The 23,500-nt window shown below is 47.9% G+C and overlaps 1 protein-coding gene across 1 annotated transcript in view; it reads right to left on the bottom strand.

Annotated features, from left to right (window-relative positions):
- Positions 1–6,075: 6,075 nt before the first annotated feature.
- Positions 6,076–23,500, bottom strand: part of LOC102566000 (E3 ubiquitin-protein ligase TRIM11) — a 28,701-nt gene continuing 11,276 nt past the window's right edge. Inside the window, exons 8-10 of the mRNA XM_059714922.1 lie at positions 14,063–14,130; positions 9,957–9,998; positions 6,076–7,209 (exon numbers count right to left, since the gene is read on the bottom strand). Coding sequence (XP_059570905.1) covers positions 6,695–7,209; positions 9,957–9,998; positions 14,063–14,130 — 625 coding nt within the window. The 3' untranslated portion in view covers positions 6,076–6,694. The remainder of the gene's footprint in view (positions 7,210–9,956; positions 9,999–14,062; positions 14,131–23,500) is intronic.

Here is a 23,500-nt window from a genome sequence, read left to right as displayed (position 1 = left end):
TACTGATTCTGACAATGGTCCCTCTTTTGTAGGGCAAATCATGACCCATTGTGTAAAGTTCTGGGCATTGAATAGTGCTTCCATATCCCATATCATCCTCAAGTTTCAGGATAGGTGGAGCATATGAATCAAGCTATTAAAAATTGTCTGAAAAAAGTCACATCAGCTGCTGGAACTGATTGGGATCTTCATCTACCCTTGATTTTAATGACACTTCACAGCTCATGATATCTAGGGTCTCCTTTCTCTTCCTTCCAAATTGTATTTGGACATCCCACGAAAACCCCTGAAGTTTTCCAGTGGGGAAATAACACTGTAGCAGATGCAACTTTACAGGATAATGTAACATGGCATGAGTGGATTTTTAAGATTTAGCAGACAAACAGAGATACAAGAAAATTTGTAATCAAGGCTATGAAAAAGCAAGAGGAAAAATGACTAGAAAATGGGAAAAGAAGTAGAAAATGGAAGAAAAATAGAAAGTCAGAGATAAAGTTGTAAAAAATTCATTAAAGCACACAGTGTTTCCCCGTTTTGGGAAGAACCATATTTTATCACTGACAAAGTAGATCCTTCAGTATATTGTATTAATAAACAGGGATCTCTCACTTGGTTCCATGTCATGCAGTTGAAACAATGGAAGGGTGATTGATGCAGGGAAGTAGTCCCATCTTTTTGTTTGCCTTTACAGGAAAAGAAAATGGAAAGTCTACACCAACGTGTAATGGAAATGCAGGCATCTGCTTTCATGGACTGGGTGTGGGGTACCTGTCAATTGGAATTTGTTAACGTGAGTATTGATCTAGATCATCCAAGTCCCTATTACATTGGATTCTGGCCCTCTGTGAGGGCGTGAAAGTGAAACCCTGGCTGGTGAGCGCAGCAATGGAGCAGGGAACCTACCTACCTGATGGCTCCAATCCTGTACACTCAAACACTACTCCTCAATGCTTTTCGAGCTGGTGTTTCCTCTGGATTGGAGGAGGGAACCCTGCACCTTCAAAGTTAAGCCATCCCACAGCTTCTCAGATTGGAGAGGACCAGAAGCAGGAAGGCTACAGGGGGCAGCCAGGACCAGAAGCAGCAACCCCGGTGAAGAAAAGGGAACTACTGACAGCCAGGAGATGGAGACCGGGAAGCCATCTCCACATTGGCAACACTGGGAAAATGTAACCCAGCAGCAATGAGAAGGGCAGCACCAGAAGCCAAGGCAGACAGGCTCCTTAACTGGTAACTGCTGAGTCAGCGATGAATGATGGCTCTGCAGACCAGGCACCTTGCTGAGTGAGTCCTGGTTTTTTTTTTCTTTCCTCTTTTTTTCCTCTCTTTTGGGTTTATTTTTTTATCACCCAGGTCCCTGGAGGGCCTGGAAAGCTAAGGAAGACTCTGGGCACAGAAGCCTCACCTACTTAGGGGAGACATAGCTCAGGATGCCAGAGGAGTCCTTTTGGGGGGTGGGGCTCACGTGAAGCCAGAAACATGGTGTTGTGTGCACAGGGCATACAGTGTGAATTAAAAACAAGCCAGAATCATATCAGGGGATAAGGCACAATGCCACACTTACTGGAACATAAAACATGCAGCATAAAAAGAATAAAGAACAGTAGTTGCTCAAGGTCAGTCTGGTGGCTGGCCAGGCTGACCACAATAGCTGGAGTCAGGTCTTGTTGGACGCACCCAAAACTCCTTCTTGCAGGTGGAAGAGACCCAAAGCCTTGTCTTTGTGTTCATTCTTTATAGTAATAGTTGTCCATACAAACCTATGGATTCCGCTGAGTCAGATGCGAAGGCCATCCTCCTTGTTGGCAGGCTGGGATTAGTAGGTCGTGATCTTCTGGCTTTGTGGTCTGCAATCTTCAGGAGCTGTTGCTTGCAGTCTTCAGCCATCAGGATGGAGCATGCTTTAGTGTTTGGTAACCCTTCACTGCTGACTCAACATCTGCTGCAGCCCTTAACCATTAAACAACAGAAAGCTATTTTCACCTGCTGCAAGAGGCCCATCTTCCTCTGTTGCTGTCACATATGCCCATCATTCACTCTTTCGTTACCTCTTTCCACACAAACCAGACATATCTACACATACCAGACATACCACAAACCCTTACACAAGCTTTCTCCTTATACTAAATTTAAGTTCTAAATTCATGAGTCAATTGTGTCTAAAATTAGGAGACCAATATGTCAAATACATTTATGCTAAGCAATAAGAAATTTAAAATAGATGGTTAATTCCAAGCACTAATAATGACTGATTAAATTATAAAAAGTAAATCATAACAAGGTTGACTTTATCTTAATGGTTTCCTTATATAAAAAGAGAAATAACAAAATAAACAGTCAAAGCAATTACAGTCAATAACAAAATAAGCAATGAAAACAATTATAACCACTGCAATACTACAGTGGCCCAGTTTTCGAGCATCCCAGAAGGGGAGTGATATCAGAGATGCATACTGGTGCCCCAGAGTGAGCCCAGTAGAGACTCTTTTTTTTTTTTCTTTGCACTGTAATGCATCCCAATCAAAGCCATTTTGGACTGTAACCAGCTTCAAGAGACATTGGACTGAACCAGCAGACTCTATAAATCAACGAGGGGTAGCTGACTATGAAGAGAGTGGGACATTGAGGTTTTTGGTTGTGTGCACAGGACAAAAGGTCTGTGCATGGGCACTAGCCTGGGACTATGATAAACATGAGACCAAGGAGCAGAGGTTGCTCCACTCAGTAGAGAACAGGGGAGCAGAGACCTCTGCCCCACAAGCTGATAGCAACATCGTGATGGTGTGGCAAGGGCAGAGGGTGCAGGGGAAGGAAAAGCTCCCAGTGCATCTGACAGAAGACCACAGGGGTTGTGCCGATCCATGTACTCTTCCTCCCTATTAATCAAGTGTTTCATCAAGTCATGGCAGGAAAGAGAGAGAATGTAATACAACAGGAACTACGGATAAGGATGTCCCCGGATCTTTCCACTGACAGCACAGCCAAACAGGACATGAAAGAGGCACAGGCCACAGCCTGTAAACAAATATTAATATGTCTAGGGCTGTGTCCCAGGTGTCAATATCATGATGAGAGTCATGGATGGAGAAGGACCTGAATCCAACAAATGTAATGGGGGATAGCTTCAGGTTGCCTTTTTGAAACTCATGCACATCAAAAACATGTACTTATAACTTAGTTACAGGACTCTGCAGAGTCCCAGGGCTCAGGCCTGGAGAATACCCGATAACAGACACGTATATGGGAAAGGCATTAAATCATAAAATAATTTTTGAATGGGCACTAAAATATGGGAAAAAAGGACAAAATGAAAAAGTAATTCCCTTGCAAACACAGGCCACTGCCTAGTTGGGAACCCTAGTTTTGGCTAAAAAAGGGAAATATTATCCCACACAATATGGAATATGCCAATTTCTCTAGATCCCTCCAGGACTAGCCCCTCGTGTGTTAAAATTTGTGAATTTAGACAATCTAGTCTATCCAGATCTATAGGCTATGAAGTGTATGCTACATCTTTGTGTCATCTTTGTTGTGCTTTTTATTATCATAGGTAAGCATTTTCTCTGGGGTTTTTTATTTAGATAATATAGCATTCATTATAACCAATAGATTATATTGGCATTTTCTTTTTTTTTTATGGCCACATCTTTCTTTGTACAGGAAACCCTCACTATTCGCAGGTTCGGCTGTTTGCTGGATCTGGGAGGGGGGCATTGGGGGAGCGGGGAGGTTGAGGGGGCAGGCAGGGGTCCCCCCACTGTCCCTTCACCCAGCCCCACCTCCCCCCTCCCCTAGTACTTACCAGCTCAGAGTGGCTGCAGCTCCCTGCTGCAGCCACCGGGGACTGCCCAAATCATCAAAGCTCTCTGAATCTTTGCCGAAGATTCCAAGAGCTTTGAATCAATTCAGACTTTAAATTGGTCCCCTGATTTAATTTGGATTTGGAGATTCAGCCACCAAATCAGGCCGAATCTCCTCCAAATTGAATCACCACCTGAAGCTTCGCACAGCCCTAGTAGCTACGTGACTAGAGGGCTAAAAATATCACTACCTGAACAAAAGAAATCTCCTTTTTCTCCACCCCAGCAGCACCTGAGAACTTAAGATATCTGATCTCTTTTCAAGGAAACTTGCCCACTCTAGAAGCCTGTCCAGCTCCCAACTTGTATATAATTAGAACCGGTAATGTAGAATTATTTGCTTGCTAAGATTGTATCTTGCTAAGATTATTGAAACTGCTGAGATTATATGTATGCTTACAATTAATACTTTATAATTCTCAATAAAATTGATTAATTAAAGAGTTAACTGCTAGGGATGTGTGAAGCGGGCCCTATTCAATTCAGATTCGGCCAGAATCAGGGACAGTGATGTGATTAGTTGAATTGGATCACTGTCCCTGATTCGATTCGGCTGAATCCAAATCTGAAGAATTGATGCTGATTCGGGGAATCAGAGATTTAGACATAGACACAGCTTTAAAAGTTTTTTCTACATACCTTGAAGTAGCAGCACGGCTCATGATTGCTGCAATGCTGGGTGCCTGGAGTGTCCCACAGGAGTGCAGGGGTGCCCTCCACATGCTCAGCCGTGAACCCGGAAATGGACCGGAAGTACTTCTAGTCCACTTCTGGGTCTGCCAGGGAGCGTGCAAGGGGGGCTCCCTGTGCCCCTCCCGGCTCAGCAATCAGCCACAGGGGGACCCCAGGTGACCCCCGCAGACCCAGGAGGCACCAGTTGCTGAGTCTGCTACCTAGGTGTATGTAGAAAAGACATTTAAAGCTGTGTCTATGTCTGAATCTCTGAATCTTTCTGAATCTCTCCAAATTGATTCAGAGGGTTCTGATTCAATGAACCCCCCCCCCCCAAATCTGGCTGTTTGGTGCCCAGCACATGTTGTCATGGCTGTTGCTGCTCCTTTCCTGCACTACCTGCTACTCAGAGTGGTGAACTAGGGGCAGGGGGAGAAAGAGCTGCTGGAGGCAGGAGTAGCTGATCAGTACCCAGGCAGCTACAGTAGCACATGGAGCAGCCCCGCAAGGAAGCTTGTGTGCACACTGACCGGGCCTGGGGCCAGGGCTTGGAGCACAGTGTGGAATGCTAAAGGCAGAAGTGGGAAGGGCTCAACCCCACGTGGAGAGCCATAGGGACAACTGTGGGCCAAACTGGGGGGACAGAATGTACCTGCACTGCACCACCTAGGTGAACTACACTGCACAAGCCCCCTGTTCCCCACCCAGCTCCCAGTATCTAGCACTTGACCAGCCCCTGACACACATATGCACACACCCCCCCACACCCACAGCCCCAACTCCCAATACCTACCCCCCCACCCCACAGTATACAAGAGTAGGACTTTATTTTCAGCCATCATGCAATCACATATATATAACACTACACACACACCAAAAAAACGTAATTCAGGACTGAAAAAAACATAATTCAGGACAAAAAAACTGTAATTCAAAAAAAATCTTTGAAATAAAATTAAAATGTATTGCAGTAGATGTCTGATTTTTAATATGTGATTTGTTTTTAGCTATAATTTGTTAAAATGATATCTTCTGAAAGATATCTAAACGATAATTGCCCAAGCCTGCCTTACGGCAACATGAAATGTATCAGCCTGAGTCTATAGCTATTGAATAAAAGATTTGATACACCTGTCTACCCAAGGTGAGATTTTCAGAAACTTCCACCTGATTTTGGATCCCACTACTCTTTCATGCGATTTGTACTCCTAAGGTATTTCTCCAGCTCTGTAGAAGGTCTATAAAGTGAAGACCAATGGAGTTCCCACCCCAATCAGCTCCCAAGTTGCTGCCAGTAGGGAGCAGAGGGGGTCTTGTGTGAATAATAATGTGAACCCCGGTTTTTCATGTAAGTTCCTTTTAGATGGGAAAAGGCTGAGGTGCACAGGCTGCTGCAAAGAACAGAAAAGAGGTGTCCATCCTACAGGGGACATCCTGCCAGAATGAACCAGAACATGGGGCAGAACCAGGGCAGGTGAAATGCAGGGAGAGAAAAGGAAGATTTAAGACCAAGGGACCAAAGTCATTAAAAAAAGAAAAAAGAAAAAGTGAAGGCTTTTATTCAAATGTCCAGTGCAGTGGAGCTGGTATTGACAGGGGAGGTTGAGGGAGGGAGGCAACTACCCCTGATAGGATCCGTAGCACTTCAGCCTATGAAACTCCTTGCCAAGAAGCCTCGGCTGCATGTTTAAACCAACCCAAATTCAACCCAGGTCAGCAATTCCCCATGCGCAGCCCCTGTCAGTGCTCAGGTTCCAGCCCCGCACAGCCATACACACATGTCCTGCAGCAGGGCCTTCCTGATCAGAGGATACCAAAGGGCACTTTGCAAGGCTTGGCAGAGATCCCATGTGCTGCTTTAGACTTGGAGGGAAGCACTGACTCCCCAGCTGGGGGCTTCCTAAAGGAGAGACTGCATGGCCAGCCCTGCTGGAGCCCTCCAGAGTCATAGTACACAGAGGGGTGAACTGGCCTGGTGCTCCCAGCTGCAGTGGGCTCATGTATCCAGACTGAGTCCTTTTATCTACTGCAGCTCCAAGAGTGACAGAGGTGCAGCCATGGGGGCTGGGAGAGGGGATCCCCCCTGGGGCACAGAGAGCAGGAAGCTGGAGTAGACGATCTCATCATTCCCTGTGGGACATCTCCCCTGCCCACCCCCCATTTCAGTTCCACAGTCTGAATTCAGCTCCAGGGCCAAACAGGTAGAACCAGGGATGGATTCTGTCCCCAGCAAACAAAGCCGGTGGGAAGGTGAAGATCGGGGCCTTGGTATTAGCATTGAGAATTGACACCTGCCCTTCTGCATAGTCCAGGCACACCTGGACCCTGCTGGGCAACCACTGCAGGGGCGTGGGATGAGGTGATGTGAGCACCTGAAACTGACCATACCAGTGTCCCAAAGCCCAGACCCCCTCCTCCGGGCTAACGTGGATCCATCCCTTCCTCTTCACAGACTCTCTGGCAACACCCACGGCCCAGCTATTCCCTTTCCGCACTTCAACTTCCCAGCAGTGTCTCCCCGAGGTGAATCCTTCATGGCCCAGCACACAGCAGCGCATGTCAAATCTCTCAGAATTCTTGGACAGAAGCTGCCGCGTGTCTTCCCATCTCACACAACTTCGATCCTCAGACAGGATGAGCTGGGGATTTGCCGAGTCTGGATCAAGAGTCACCTTCACTGCGGGAGAAAAATCACAGCGTCAGGGCAGAATTCAGGTTGGGGCAGGTACAGGCCATTCCTCGCCTTCCCCATCAACTACTGCCAGAGGGTGGTAGTTGGCAGAACTGAATCAACAGGCACTTGGTGACCACCGGTGTCCTCCAAGGCGCCGCTCTTGGACCTGTACTCCTTAACGTCTTTATAAACAATCTGGATTCTAGTTAGAAGTGGGCTGGCTAAGTTCACTGATAACACCAAACTTTGAGGAACAGGGGCCACACTTGAGGATAGGCTGTTTATCCAGGCTGACCTTGATAGGCTTGCAAGGTGGGTAGACGAAAACCTGATGGCATTCAATACAGAGAAATGCAAGGCATTCCACCTTGGGTGGGAGGGGGGACCCACATTACACTTACAGGCCCGGCAGTGCTACACTCTCTAGCAACACGGCCAAAAAAGACTTGGGGGTCACGACTGACCGCAAGATGAACATGATCCTACAATGTAATACCACAGCCAGTTAAGCAAACAAAACTCTGGTTTGCATCCATTGGTGCTTTTTGATAGGGCTGTGCGAAGCTTCAGTCCCTGATTTGATTTGGCGGAGATTTGGCCCAACTCAGTGGCCAAATCTCTGAATCTGAATCAAATCAGGAGACCTTTTAATCTCTCCAAATCGAATCAGAACCTTCCAAAAAGATTCGGAGAGATTCGGAAAGATTTGGTGATTCGGACATAGACACAGCTTTAACTGTTTTTTCTACATACCTCTAGGTAGCAGGTGGCTCACGAATGCTGTGATGCTGGGGTACGTGGAGTGTCCCACAGGAGCGCGCTCAACAGCAGATGTGGAAGTGGCCCAGAAGCACTTCCGATCCACTTCTGGGTCTGCCAGGGAGTGCACTGGGGGCCCCCCCATGCCTCCCCGGCTTGGCAACTGGTGCCTTCTGGATCTGGCGGGACACCCGGTGTCCTCCCGTGATCAATCGCCAAGCCGGGGAGGCGCGGGGGGACTCCCCCGCACTCTCCCTGGCAGACCTGGAAGTGGACCAGAGGTCCATGTCCATGTTCGCTGCCAAGCACACAGGGGGGCCCCCCTGCACTCCTGTGGGATGCTCCATCTGCCCCAGCATTGCAGTGTTCATGAGCCATGCCTGGTACCTCAAGGTATGTAGAAAAAACATTTAAAGCTGTGTCTATGTCCGAATCGCTGATTCTCTGAATCAGCATTCATAGTTTCATAGTTTCACAGTAGCTAGGGTCAGGAGGGACCTGCACAGATCATCTAGCCTGATCCCCTGCCACAGGCAGGAATGAATGCTGGGTTCACAAGACCCCAGACAGGTGATCATTCAACCTCCTCTTGAATTTGCCCAGGGTAGGGGCGAGGACCACTTCCCTGGGAAGTTGGTTACAGATTTTGGCCACCCTAACTATAAAATATTGCCTTCTGATCTCCAACCTAAACCTATTCTCCATCAGTTTATGACCATTGTTCCTCATCACCCCAGGTGCTGCTGGGGAGAAAAGGGCTCTGCCTATTTGCTGTTGATCTCCCCTGATGAGTTTGTAGGCAGCCACCAGGTCCCCCCTCAGCCTCCTCTTGCTGAGGCTGAACAGGTTCAGGTCCCTCAGTCTTTCCTTGTAGGGCCTGTCCTGCTGCCCTCTCACCAAGCGGGTGGCCCTCCTTTGAACTCTCTCCCGGCTGGCCACATCCCTTTTGAAGTGCGGAGCCCAGAACTGGATGCAGTACTCCAGCTGCAGCCTGACCAAAGTTGCATAGAGGGGGAGTATCATCTTTCTGGACCGTCTTGAGATGCACCTTTGGATGCATGACAAGGTATGGCTGGCCTTGCTGGCTCCAGTCTGGCATTGGCGGCTCATGTTCATCTTGGAGTCAATAATGGAGTCACTGAATCTTCAGATTTGGATCCAGGTGAATCAAGGCGGGGACAGTGATCCAAATCAACTAATTGAATCACTGTCCCCAATTTGGGCCAAGTCCAAATCAAATACAGCCTGCTTCGCACACCCCTACTTCTCAAGCAAGTCCCAGGATGTCATCCTCCTGTTGTACTCAGCCTTTGTGAGGCCACAGCTGGAGTACTGCATCCAGTTCTGGGCTCCACAAATAAAAAGGACATGGAGAAGCTTGACAGAGAGCAGGGGAGCGCCATGCACATGATCTCAGGGCAAGAGAACAGGCCCTACGAGGAGAGTCTGAGAGCCATGGGACTCTTCAGCCTGGAGAAGTGAAGGCTCAGGGATGACTTGGTGGCAACCTATAAGTACTTAAGGGGTGTGCATCAGGACCTGGGGGAATGCCTGTTCACTAGAGTACCCCAAGGGATGACAAAGTCCAACTGTCACAAACTCCTCCAAGACTGTTTTAGGCTGGACATAAGGAAAAACTTCTTTACTGTCCAAGCTCCCAATGCCTGGAATAGATTCTCCCCAGAGGGGTTGCAAGCACCTACTCTGGTCTCTTTCAAGAAACATTTGGATGCTTATCTTGCTGGGATCCTTTGATCCTAGCTGACTTTCTGCTCCTGGGGCAGGGGGCTGGACCCAATGATCTTCCAAGGTCCCTTCCAGCCCTAATATCTATGAAATCTATGAAAGGCAAAAAAATCCCAGATCAACCCCCCAGGTCACAGCACAGGCAGTTTTGGTGCTGGGCTGTGAGAGTGTTTCTCATCTGAGGGGAGGGAAGCACTGCAGTGGGATTTTTCTGTGAATGCAACCAGATCTTCACTAGCACTTACCCTTGGAGTATGAGTCCTTCTCCAGATAAGATTGCAGAGTGTCTGGAAAAAGAAAATGGTCACAGAGGTTTTACACAGGGGTATTTATGGGGTAGCCACTGGCAGGAATGTGCTTTACAAAACTACTTTATCGTACAGTTGGTGGGGTCAGGGCACGCCTTGGCACTGTCTGGGGAAGTCAAAGATTTGGCCAAACTTGCCCCTCTGCTCTAGTGACCCTTAGTAGAGCCTTGCAAGGGTAAATATAACATAGCTTGAGCTCCATGGAAGGCACTCCCTCTATGCTTGATCTGACCTCACTGCACCTGTCAGCACTGTGTGTTAATTTTCTTGCTCTGGTAAAAGTGAAGCAGCATCAAAGAATGAATGAAGGCATAACCCTATTTGCCTTGATTTATCCAGGTGACAGTTTTCCAGTCACAGAACTGCAGCTCTTGGCCCTTATCCACAAGTGACAATCCCATTTCCAGGTTGCATGGACACAAAAGCCGGCAGTGTGACGAAGCCATCAAAAAAGCCAATGGCACTTTATCGTGCATCAGCAGATGCATGACAAATCGGTCCAAGGAGGTGATACTTCCCCTCTATTGGGCGCTGGTCAGACCGCAGTTGGAGTACTGCGTGCAATTCTGGGCGCCACACTTCAAGAAGGATGCGGATAACCTGGAGAGGGTCCAGAGAAGGGCAACTCGTATGGTCAAGGGCCTGCAGACCAAGCCCTACGAGGAGAGACTAGAGAAACTGGACCTTTTCAGCCTCCGCAAGAGAAGGTTGAGAGGCGACCTTGTGGCTGCCTATATGTTCATCACGGGGGCACAGAAGGGAATTGGTGAGTATTTATTCACCAAGGCGCCCCCGGGGGTTACAAGAAATAATGGTCACAAGCTAGCAGAGAGCAGATTTAGATTGGACATTAGGAAGAACTTCTTCACAGTTCGAGTGGCCAAGGTCTGGAACGGGCTCCCAAGGGAGGTGGTGCTCTCCCCTACCCTGGGGGTCTTCAAGAGGAAGTTAGATGAGTATCTAGCTGGGGTCATCTAGACCCAGCACTCTTTCCTGCTTATGCAGGGGGTCAGACTCGATGATCTATTGAGGTCCCTTCCGACCCTAACATCTATGAATCTATGAAAAAAGGGTCCAGATGGTTACCAAGCACACACAGTAAGTTGCCCCCAGCAGGGCAGGTACTCAACTTGGTCTGTGTGTACCTATGCCTTGCGGCTCCACAATGGTGGGGAGATGGGACTAGCTCAGGAGAGAGAGTGCAGCACACAGCTTACAGGGCTCGTAACTTTATTGTTCTGACCAGGAAACAATGGAAGCAAGTTTGGTCCCTAGAGAGGCACACAGTGTAGCAACACGTAAAGAAACAGTGCCATATATAATGGCTAATGCACAATACATCACAGGACAAAGCACTGATTGCATCTAAATCACTGAACTGTCATCTCTAGCCCTGGAGACCAGAGGAACCTTGGAAATTAGAATAAAATAGCAGCGACTGGCTTTAGGACCAAACAGGGGGTCCTGGGAATCCCTGTGGTTTTAAAATAAGTTCTATCCTCTTGTTTCAAATAAAATCCCCAAAAAGAATCAAAACTCTCTGAGATCCACAATTGCGTCTCTTAGAACCATACACAAAATTTTTTATTGTGCCTAGTAAAGGCTTCCAGGGAGAGGAGAACCAAGTTTTAAACGTACAGAAAACAGTGGGGAATGCAGAGGCATAACAAGCTCTCTGAGCTCCTGGGGCGAGCAAGTGAGCTACAACTGCTGCTGCTCACCTTAGAAGCATGGGCTGGGGGGCTGAGCTGAAGGAGAGGCAGTGGCACAGGCTGTCCAGAGGGCTGCTTCTGGTGCCACATTCATACCGCTCTGCTCCCTGGGGAAAGGTCACACATCCCACAGCCAAGCCTTGGAGGGAAGATGGGGAGGGGGTTGGTGTCTCTCACCCTGCCCCAGCTATGCTATGGGGGAAAGTGGGGGATTTAGGGAGAAAAGCACAAAAAAAGGACACTAAATTGCTAGTCCAAAATCCTTCAAAGGAAGCAATGTGGAGATATGCCTGGAGCTCCCTGTAGATGTACCCTAATGAAGGAAGAAGGCAAAGAGAAGCATCTCTAATACACTGTGTCCTGTCTTATAATTCACTCTCTACCATGCTCCCAGTGAGAAAGCCAAAGAGTACAGAGTCCAAAGATAATTGTCCTGCCCTCCACCCACAACAGAGAATTGCCAATAGTAACTTTTTAATCAAAGATGAAAAAGGCACAGATGTAGGTGCTGGAAAACTCTGTGGGACTCCAGTTGTTAAATGCCTTTGACTACATTTGTCAGCTGCCAGTTTGGATTCTGTTTCTGGATCTTGGCTCTGCAGACAGGGACACTTCAAAGGTTCATTTTCTTCCCATTTCTCACAGTAGTCAATGATGCAAGCTTGACAGAATTTGTGCCCACACTCTAGTGCCCCTGGCTCACCAGGTGCTGCTGGGCAGTGGGGGGATCCCTACTGCCCCCCACTGCCCCATGTTGAGTGGGGGGCTCTCTATGAGCCCCCCGACTCTTCCCCCATGACTGCTTAGGTCCTTTGAGGGAAAAAAACCAAAACGAGAGTCATCAAAGCTCTCCAAAACTTTTCCAAAGCTTTGGAGAGCTTTGAATCGATTCAGACCTTTTTATTGCCTTGCTTCAGGCACTGAGCCTGCTCTGGCTCTGTCTTGGGCCCTGGCCCATCTCACCCTACTCTAAGCTATAGCTCCATGACCCTGTCAGTCTGCAGCACTGGTCCCTGACCTTCAGTCCCCTAGACCCTGGCTCCACTCCTAGGCCAGTCTAGACCACGAGCACCCCTGGCCCTACCTCAGCCCTGCTCTGGGTACTGAGCCTGCTGCAGCTCCATCTCCTCTGGGTCCCCTGGCCCTATCTGGCTTCAGTGGTATTCAGCTGCAGTCCTTGCCTAGGCTGCCACCCTATCAGGCTGAAGCCCAGTCTATGTCTCAAGCCCCCAGCAAGGCACTCTCATGCCTTCAGGCATGACTGGTACCTCTGTACCACCCCTGCTAGTCCCAAAGCCAGATCAGATTGCCAGTTGTAAGCTATAATAAGAAATTAACCTGCTGTCGGTATAGCCAATGGCAGCAACAGGTTGCTGTCCTGCATCAAGGCTTCCCCTCACCTACAGGCTGTGCTCCTAAGACACCAGTATTCAACGGGCAGGTCTTAGAGCAGCTCTGCAGTCCTCCAGGCCCAGAGCTCTTCATCCAGCAGCCTGCAGGGCTCAACTGTCTGACCAGCTCAGGCCCTGAGTTTATAGTCCTCAAGCCCCGCCCCTTCTGGTCATGTGCTTCCCAGACCACTAATAGGGGTGCCTCCTCAGGACCTAATGCCATGGTGACACAGACTGCTGCTCTATCGGCCTCCTGCTGCTGAGTTAGGCTTTTGCCCTGTTGGGTTATCGAGGGCTGCCAGGCCTATAGTTAGCAGTGAGAGCCACTGGTCTCCAGGGGCATTTTCACGCGTGTTTCTGACGCAGTGCCAGGCACTTTAAATTAGCGAGCCGCACTAATTAAAAGTGCCTGGTGCCGCATTGGCAACACATTTATCGGCAGCACAGTGCACCTCCTCGCTGAGAAAATGGTTCACTTTGAACTAAAGTATGTTGAATGTGTTTTAGTTCAAAGCCCACCACCACCATTTTCTCAGTGCAGAGGCCTGCTGCACCAGACACACGTGAGATGTGAGGCTGCCAGAGCATGTCACTTTATGTGCTCCAGCAGACTTGATTAACTGAGTGTGCTCCAACGCGCTGGATTTCCAGCACGTCAGAGCAGGCTCCCTGCATGTAAGTGTCCCAGCTGCCCATCTCCTTGCATTCAGATCACCCTGCGCAGGGAGCTCCTGACTGACAACGGGGGCAACCATTTATCCTGATGGGCCTCTCCCCAGCCTGGGCAGCAAGGTTTTGCCATTGCCTGCTTCTCTGCCTGCGGTTTTTCTCCTTAAAGTAACAGGAGCCTCTAGCTCTTTGTCTCAGAGACATACAGAGTTAAGGAGAAATATAACTAAAACATTGGTGTACAGTCTGAGAAAAGCAAGTGGCTCATTACCTGGTGCTCCTGGGCAGCCTCCTCTGCAGGAACCACCGTTCCTCTCAGCCATGTTCAGATCCACAAAACAGATTTAGAGCCTCTCCGTTTTCTCCTCATGCCCAATCCCCTCCTGCTCCTTTGCCTGCCTGAGCACCCAGCTATGGTCTGTTTTTCAATGCTCACCAACTTTCTGTTCTGCCTGAGGTTCCTCTGGGCAAAGGTCCCTGCTTCCAAGGTCAAGAGATATCAGTATCTGACTCCTCCCAACACTGGGTGCAGCTGGCCCAGCAGGGATTGTGCCCAGAGTCTGGAAGACCTGGATCTTAAAGAATCCCAGACTGGCAAAGCCAGCGGAGTCACCTCTGGTACTTTCCATGGTCAATCCTGTAACATTTTGTGCACAGGCAGTGACAGTGTTTCCAGAGGTAAGAACTGAGTGCAGCCATAGGGAAGATGACAAACAGTTGTTCCCTGCAGGGAAAGTGCTAAGGCCCTGATGCTGAACACAATCCCTGGAGAGCCCCACTTTCCTCAGGCCAGTCCTGCACTTGCTTTCAATGGGGCTGTTCCCAGGAGCACTATTCAGCGCTGGTTGTGGGATGAGGCCCTGAGGGAGTGCTGCCTAAACCAATTCAGCCAGTTCAGCCACCAAGTTGCTCCCCACTGTGCTAATACAAAAATACTCTTGCTGGGGCCTTAGCCAAAGCTGAAGCCTAGAGCATAGCAGTAGCTCTGTCCTGGTTTCCATTTTAAGTCTTTAATATTCTCTTTCTCTTGCCCCTGGAAGTTGTTGATCATGATAGTCCTTCTCTTATTAATCGTTTCATTTTTCATTCTAGGCAGAAGCCCTCTCATCACAGGCTCGTGTCAGTTTGACCTCCCCTTGTTTCCCAGGCATTTAGGGCTCCATGAGAAGGAGCAAAGGGCACACAGAACTGGTCTATGATTGTGTTGGCCAGGAAGGAAAGAAACACCTTTTCCGAAAAGCACAGCTATAACCACCCCCTTATCTGATAGCCAGGAGCCCCTCCCCTGTCCTGGAAATGCTTCTGATGCTGAAAGTGAAAGTTAGAAGGGGGAGGGGGAATGGGGGAGAGGAATGGCAGGGGTGGGGGGAGACTAACATGTGTAGGTGGCCAGTGAGAAGGATTTCTCTCTGGCTGCCTTTCCAGTGCCAGAGTCTGGGGGGGGGACCTAGAAACAGCATACAAGCCTCTGTTTGGAGGTGTGCTGTCCTTTTGCTGGCTTGTTCCCTCTCAGGAACGGAGTGAGAAAGGTATCCTAGCCGATTCAAGCATCTCAGCTTGGTTACTTTACTCAGTAGTTGAACTTGCCTGCTCCTTTTTGTTGTTAGAAAGGATTGGATAGAATTTAGCTTACCTTATCTTAGCTATTCAATTACGATTATTATCCATTTCTTTCAATTTATATTTGCTCTTTTTTTTTTTTGGCATACTTTGAAAAAAGAAAGCTGTGTTTTCCCTGCCAGCGTGATCCATCCCTGTGCAGGGAGGCGCACAGCTTGCACACACACACACACACACACACACACATACACAATAGAAATAAGAAAAATCAGATATTCATAGGAGAAGACGACAGACAGCACACAATTTTTACATAACTCTTAACACTGGTGTCCAGTGCCCGCACGCAACAGAGGGAATAAAACACACAATACAAAAGGACTGACATACATAAAGAGACCTTTTGCAGTACAGGAAAGATTAATATGAAGCGTGCTGGAAAGGCAGGTGCCAGGTCTTCTGGCAGGGGAGGGAGTGGGGGCAGGGGGACAGCTAGAGCTGCAAGCCGCCCCCCGACACAGATGCATTCTCTTCCCAAGCAGCCATGACATCAGTGCTGCCAGCGGAAGTAAGGAGGTGGGAGCAGTGTCTGCACCTGACATCCCTGCACCTGCACCACCTCCCTTCAGTCCAGAAGTAGGCAGTGGAATCACTGTCTCCTCCACCTCAGTGTCATCTCTCATCGTGAGCCTCCCACTGCCAGAGGAGGAGCTGGAGCTGGAACCAGGGATGCTGCACACGCTGGCTCAAGCAATTCTGGGGACTGAAGGGAAATCAGAGTTTGTGCTCCATACCTCTCAAATTTCCCCTAGACCCAGCACCAGCACCAGCACCAGCACCAGCCAGTCTCCTGTACGCCAGCCACTGCCAATGTGGGCCATGGGCATGGCTTCAATGCTGGGGTCGAAACGCACCAGACCCCAACCTCGGGCAGGTAGCAACTGAGGCTTCAGTGGCTACCTATCTCGTTGAGGATATGAAGCCACTGGACTACAACCCCTTGGCCTACTGGGCAAGCCGCAGCCAGATGTGTCAGGATCTGGCCATGGTTGCCAGGCAAGACCTGTCCTGTCCAACAACCAGTGTTCCAAGCAAGAGGGTGTTCAGCATTGCTGGGGATGTTGTGACACCCCACCACACCTGCTTGGATCCTGCTTTGGTGAAGCAGCCGGTGTTCCTAAAGGTGAACCTCCCACTGCTGGGGTTCCCCAAGCTCTACCTGCAGACAGACTGAGTGCCACCCTCCTCACTCTGCACCAATTTCCTTTTTTGAGTTTCTTAAAAGCCAAGTAATGCCCCGTTCTCAGCTGGAGGGGGCACTAACTGCATCACCAGCCAGCAGGGGAAGAACATGTCCCTGCTGAGCTTATTCCCCTGCCAGGACAAACTTGGAGGTATGGGATTGGGGCTATGGGGAAGGAGGAGGCCCCAGGTCCTGGACATGACCACTAAAACTGCACCCTGCCAGGGTAGGGAGGCCTGGTGGGACTGCTGGCAGCGTGGCAGCCCCGTAAATGCCAGGACCAATGATCCCCTGGTGAAAGGCGGGTAGGAGGCACCATAACTTCCAGCTAACGTATGCACGCACAAAGTTCTGGCTAGGGAACACCCAGACCCGTCACATCTTTGACAGGCCTGACGCTTGCCAGTTGCAGTCAGTTGTGAGGCTCCTGGGGAGCTCAGCTTAGCTGCCTGGGATGCCAGCTTTAGGGTTGAAAACCGCTTTGTCAGGCTGAGGAAGTACCTGCAGGTGGTCCTGGATAGGACGACTAGTAAAGAATCCAGAGGCTGGCCTGGCCCACAATGCAGGCAAGAAAGCCAGTCAGTGAAAATGGAAATGGAGTTGTCAGGGGGTGAGGGACAGGCTGGGGTGGGGGATAGGGGGGAAAAAGGGATGTAGCAGTGCAGGTAAAAGTGCAGAGGTGCCTGGCGTGTCAGATGTCTGGCAGGTCGCAGTCTGCCAGAACTCCACTGTGTATATTGAGTCCATGAGTTTCTGTACCTACTACCTAGGAGGCTGATGAAGTGCAGTTCATAGGCCCTGGTTGTCTTTTATAGATTCTGGTGTGCAGTTTGTGGGGGTACTGGAGATAGCTGGCAGGTTTTGTGGTTTGAGCTGTAGGAAGTTGGCTTCAGTTCTGGTGATGAGGTTAGGTGCTTGTTTGAATATACAAACCTCTTTCTCCTCCCTGTTCAATGGAGAAATCTTCTACTTTTCATTGTCCCCAATGACTTCATAAGGTGCTATACCTCAGGAAGAACTGGCTGCTGTTGCCTTCTGCTTATTCTGTGACAGGTTAGGGTGTTATGTCTTGCACTTGTGTCAGGATTTTCTGTGCAGTATTATCAGTTAGACAACAGTTTTATATAGAATGATTTATATAGGGATGATCCGGCCTCTGGCAGAGAGTGGATATCCACAGATATTTTCTATCCTTACTTTTCTATGATTCTTTGACTCTATATAAGTGAGGAGTCAACTTTCACGAGGCTACTGTTGTCGCTGGATTTATGACCCAGGTACCTTGTTCTGAGCAGACCCAAAACCTTCAGACTGACCATGACCATTCCTTTTGATAATATGTAATTTTTATTGATACACAGCAAAAGAAGATGAGAATAATGCAAACATTCTATGTCTACCAATTCCAGGGTTCACAGAGTCAAGGTAGATCTGGCTAATATGTGAGCTTCACTCTGAGGTTCTTTCTTGAATGTCAGATGTCAGCAGCCTGGAGGTTGGAGGGCGAGACCCCCCTTCCCCCCCCCCCCCCCCACAGTGGGGTGGGTGAGAGAGGCTGGTGGTATTCCCTCTATCCATGGTGGCCTTGGGTTCCTCTCTCAGAGACCCTTCGCTGCTCTGAAATCCCTCCTGTGGTATTCTTTCTCTCTTCTGATGACTCTTCATCTTTGGGCATCATTGATTGGTTTCCCTGTGGTTGTCATACTGTCCACAGTCTCTCCTGTCAACATATTCCTTTGTTTCAGAAACCCATCAAATGCATACATTGTCTATTGGGCTTTGCCAGTTTCTCCTAATTTGTTCCATTTACCAAAACTGGAAATGTAAAGGGCCCTGCAGCTGGGCACTGTGACCTGGCCAATGTGGCAGAGTCCCTTATTTCTGTTATGGAACAGTGTGGTACATGTCTTCAATTTCCCACCCTGTGTATCTGCTTGCTGCTTGCCTGTGTCAGGCACAATGGGCCTTGAAGGAAACTTTTTCACAAACAGGCTTTTAGAAATGAATTTTCCCTTGCCATTGCCCCGAACCAGCTTTAATGAGGATATTGTTGGCACTGGGTTTATGACCCAGGTACCTTGTTCTGGGTGGACCTAAACCCTCAGAGCAACCACACCCTTTCTATTTGATAAGAAGTTATTTTTATTGACATACAGTGATAGAAGATAAGAATAATGTTAACAATTCTCTTTCTACCAGTAACAAGGGTTCATAGAGCGCAGGTAGATCTGGCCAACACGTCAGCTTCACTCTGAGGATCTTTCTTGAATGTCAGATGTCAGCATCCTGGAGGTTGGAGGCCGAGGCCCACCCCCACAGTGGGGTGGGTGAGACGGGCTGGTGGTATGCCCTCTGTCCACGGTGGCCTCAGGTTCCCCTCTCAGGGACCCTTTGCTGCTCTGAAATCCCTCCTCTGGTATTCTCTCTCTCTTCTGGTGATGACACTTCATCTTTGAGCATCGTTAATTGGTTTCTCTGTGGTCATCATACTGTCTACTGTCTGTCCTGTCAGCATATGACTTGGTTTCACAAAACTGTCACATGCACACATCGTAATTTGGGCTTTTCTGGTTTCTTTTAATTTGGTCCATTTACCAAAACTGGAAACCTTAAAAGCCCTGTAGCTGGGCACTGTGACCTAGCCAATGTGGCAGAGTCCCTTATCTCAGTTATAGAACAATTTGGTACACATCTTCCATTTCCCACCCGGTGGGTCTACTTGCTGCTTGCTTGTGTCAGACACAGTAGGCCTTGAAGGAAACTTTTTCATAAACAGGCTTTTAGAAATCCAGTAACCCATGCCATTGCCCTGGACCATTGTTCTAATACATTTCTACTTTACCTACAAGCCAATTCCCAAAAAGCAAACCTCTAAATAGCATTTTCTAGCCCTCAGCTACTACCTTTTGTGCCCATATTTTGCCATCATAGATCCATAAATCATCACATAGCAGCAAAAATATGTGCTCCTCTATCATAACACCTCTTTTGTTTTTCTCCGGGTGTCTATGGAGATTTCTATTAGTAACATGTACCATATCTCTGCTGAAGTAGTTCATATTCTGTTTCTAAGCCTTCTGTTGAACACTAATTCAGGTGAGAATCCTTGTTGCAATGTATTGCAAGGCATTGCTTTTTGCTAGGCCTGTGTGAAGCTTCAATTTCTGATTTGATTTGGGGGAGATTTGGCCTGATTCGGTGGCTGAATCTCCGAATCTAAATCGAATCAGAGGACCCTTTAATCTCTCCGAATTGAATGGAACCCTCCAAATTGATTCGGAGAGATTCAGAAAGATTCAGCAATTCAGATGCAGCTTTAAATGTTTTTTCTACATAACTCTAGGTAGCAGGCAGCTCATGAGCGCTGTGATGCTGGGGCGCACGGAGTATCCCACAGAAGTGTGGGGGGCTCCCCAGCATGCTCAGCAGCAAACCCAGAAGTGGGCCAGAAGCACTTCCAGTCCACTTCTGGGTCCGCTGGAGAGTGTACTTGGGGGCCCCCCACAGGCCTCCAATTCAGCAGCTGGTGTCTCCTGGGTCTGGGGGGACACATGGGGTCCCCCTGCAGCCTATCACCAAGAAGGGGGGGCCCCTGGCACACTCCCTGATGGACCCGGAAGTGGACCGGAAGTACTTTCCAGGTTCTTTGCCGAGGACATGGAGGGCCCCCCTCACTCCTGTGCAATGCTCCATCTGCCCCAACATCGCAGCATTCACAAGCCGTGCTGGTACCTCGAGGTATATAGGAAAATCTTTTAAAGCTGTGTCTGTGTCTGAATTGTTGATTCTCCAAATCAGTATAGAATCTTCAGATTCGGATTTGGCTGAATCGGATCACAGACAGTGATCCGAATCAATAAATCAAACTACTGTCCCCTGATTTAGGCCAAATCTGAATCCGAATTGAATAGGGCCTGCTTTGCACACCCCTACTTTCTGCACAAATATCAAAGGGAGAAAAAAGACTGTTGACCCCTAGATGGCAGATGCTCAGCCAATCAGAGCTCATTGTATGAGCACTGTCTCTGGATGGGCATGGCCAACATGGCTTAAGTGCGGGAGGGAGAAGCAATTTACCAAACCAAACACTGTACATTCAGGGGCTAATAGAATTGGGTTTGACTTGAATGTCTTAATAGCCTGTTTCTGAACCTCCTAAATCAGATGGCCAGGTGAGCAGCTAACTACTTGGCTGCATCCATCTTACCAGCTCCTGAGAGATGTCTGCTTCTCACCAGGCTCCTTTGTCTAAAATGGTACTGTGCAGTGCTGGCACTCTGGGCTGGCTCGTGCATTAATGCGGTTTTCTGAGTGGAGAGGCATGTCTGTGTTAGTATGTGGTTCCCGCTGTCTTCTGTGTTACCTTGCAATGCAGTCCCTCATGTTCCTTCTCCCTGGGCCTCACTGGTGAAGTGGCTGGTCTGTGAGTTCCTGCCTGTAGCCACTACTGGGGCAATGACTGTCAGGTCAGTTCTGCTGCACTGCCTAGCCCTGGACTCCATGCCCCTCCAATGCCATTTTGTTGTGAACCCCTGGAAGGGTTCCCCTCAGCACTGGGAGTTGATCCAAGGCACTGGGTACACTAGGCTGTCAGAGAGTGTTGGATCATGTCTTTACCTGTGCCCAAGCCTTACTTTGCAGAATATAAGTTCTTTGGGTGTCAATTCTCTGTTTACTGCTCAGCCTCCAAGCTGCTCTAATTTCTTGCCATGAAGACTAATAACAACATGGAAGCAGATTATTTTTGGCCTTGTGACTTCTTTTAGTAATTCATTATTATTATCATCTGGATTTATATCACATTAAAGGCTCAGAGCAATAAATATCAAACAACAACAATAAATTGCCCAATGTGGAAAACATATCTGGAGATCACTGTATCTGATAAGCTATCTCAGAGCCACTATAGGAATAAATATTTCCAGTTTATTTTAGACCACAGGCAAACTATGCTTAACCTTTAGACTTGGTTGTAATAAAGATAAGATGCTTTGCAAAAAAAACCCTAGGTTAGAATATAAAGGTTGATTCTTAGTCATCTATTAACTGAGGAGGGTTTTATTATTTTCAGGGAGTAAGAGTGTAATTTTTCTTTTCATTATATAAGGTATTTCAAGTTTTCAAAGAGCATGAATAAGAATCTCTTCAAAAATATTTTTCCCTTCTAAGAAACTGGAGCTGCCAGAATTATTCTTCTTAGTGCATTATCAGGCTGTAAAATCGCTTGAACGTCCCAGTTCTACTTTTGCTTTCTAACTTTGTGAAGGCAACAAAAGAAACAGCGTACAGAATTTAAGTTGAATATTGAAGCAAAAGTGGGCGTCACTCTTATTAACACAGCTTGTTTTTCATCAGATTTATTCTGTAGTCTGATGAATGGAAATATTCACTGAAAACATGAATGAGGTATGAAAAAAGATGAGCATTTAGGAGGAAGAAGCAGTATGCCTAGAACATACTGAAACTGCTCAAATGATTTTCTCTGGAACTCATGAGCTCTGGTCATTTGGGTATGTCTATACTATGGACCCACCACTTTCTAGAAGAGCTGCGTTTGAGGATGCCATACCCATCTGATCCCACTTGCTCCCACCAAACTCAGAAATTCAACAAAACTGCTGCTGTCAGGCTGCCCCCTACTCTTAGTCTCATGGGGTGCCTGTACATGAGCTGGGAGGCTAACTAATTACAGTGTGTCGAAGCAGACTTGATTAACCGAGTCTGCTGGAGTGTGCTAATCAGCATGCTCCAGCCAGCCTCTGTGTTTCATGTATCAGAGTCCCCACACTTCAATATGACAGCAGGGGCACTTAGATAAAGTGCCCCCACCACCATTTTGAAGAATGGGGATGCTGATGCATGAGATGCTCCGAGCACTTTAATTAGAGTGGCTCACAGAGCCGCTCTAATTAAACTGCCCCCTCCCTCCAACCCCAGAGCATGTGTATAAATGCCCATGTATGCTAAAAACAGAGATCTCGAGAGCAGCCTAAAGGAATCCCTTGAGTGCATTCAGTAACACATTTATGTGTTTGGCACTTGTGAGAAAGAGTGGATGGGCAGGGCATGTTTAACTGTGCCCCTCCTCAGAAACACTGGGGATGAAGGGTAGACATACCCTTTTGTGTCATGCCCATTACTCTTTTATATGTCCTGAATAGAAATGTATTCTTTGAATGAATAGTGCCAGGACAAATATATCCTCAATGTTATGTGTTAATGTGTATGTTATTGTGCATTAAGGGTGCATACCTACATGTGTGCACCTTAAATTTGCTTTAAAATGGTGAATTTAGGCTATTCACACCTAAATTTTATACCTGCAAACACAGGTATCAAATTTAGGCTTGAATAGTTAAAGCGCATTAACGCACGTGTAAATGCATTAAAACACATTAACACTGTGTTGTGGACTGACTTGGGACTAACTTTAGTCCAAAGTCAGTCCACACACAGTGTTGATGTGCTTTTATGTCTGCATGTATAAATGCCTGCCTAAACCTGCTTAATGCGTATTAAACTAATGTGCATTAAATTTAGGTGCACTTAAATGCAAGTATAGACAGCTGCCCCCCACTACCACAGCTAAGTAGATTTGCAAAGGTTGTCTGTGTGTACCTGTCATCACAGTGCCGTTCACAGTCATAAAACAACACACACAGTTCCATCAAACACACATAGAAAGAGATATCCACTTCTTCCCCTTCCCCAGTTCAGTGGCAATGAACACTCACCTGATACTCATGATCCCTTTGATTTTAACTCACTTTAAGTTCTTCATCCTTTTTCTATCTTTCCTTAGGGTCTCTAGTAAGGTCTGAATTTGCTCCTGATGGAAGGAAAATTCACTGAGCTTCAGTTAAAGTGCCCCCACTGCCATTTTTCAGCATGGGGATGCTGATACAC

Source organism: Alligator mississippiensis, chromosome 11 (genome assembly GCF_030867095.1).
Source record: "Alligator mississippiensis isolate rAllMis1 chromosome 11, rAllMis1, whole genome shotgun sequence".
NCBI lineage: Eukaryota > Metazoa > Chordata > Crocodylia > Alligatoridae > Alligator > Alligator mississippiensis.
Note: the sequence above shows the minus strand (reverse complement) of the source record. Positions and strands in the feature narration are given on the sequence as shown.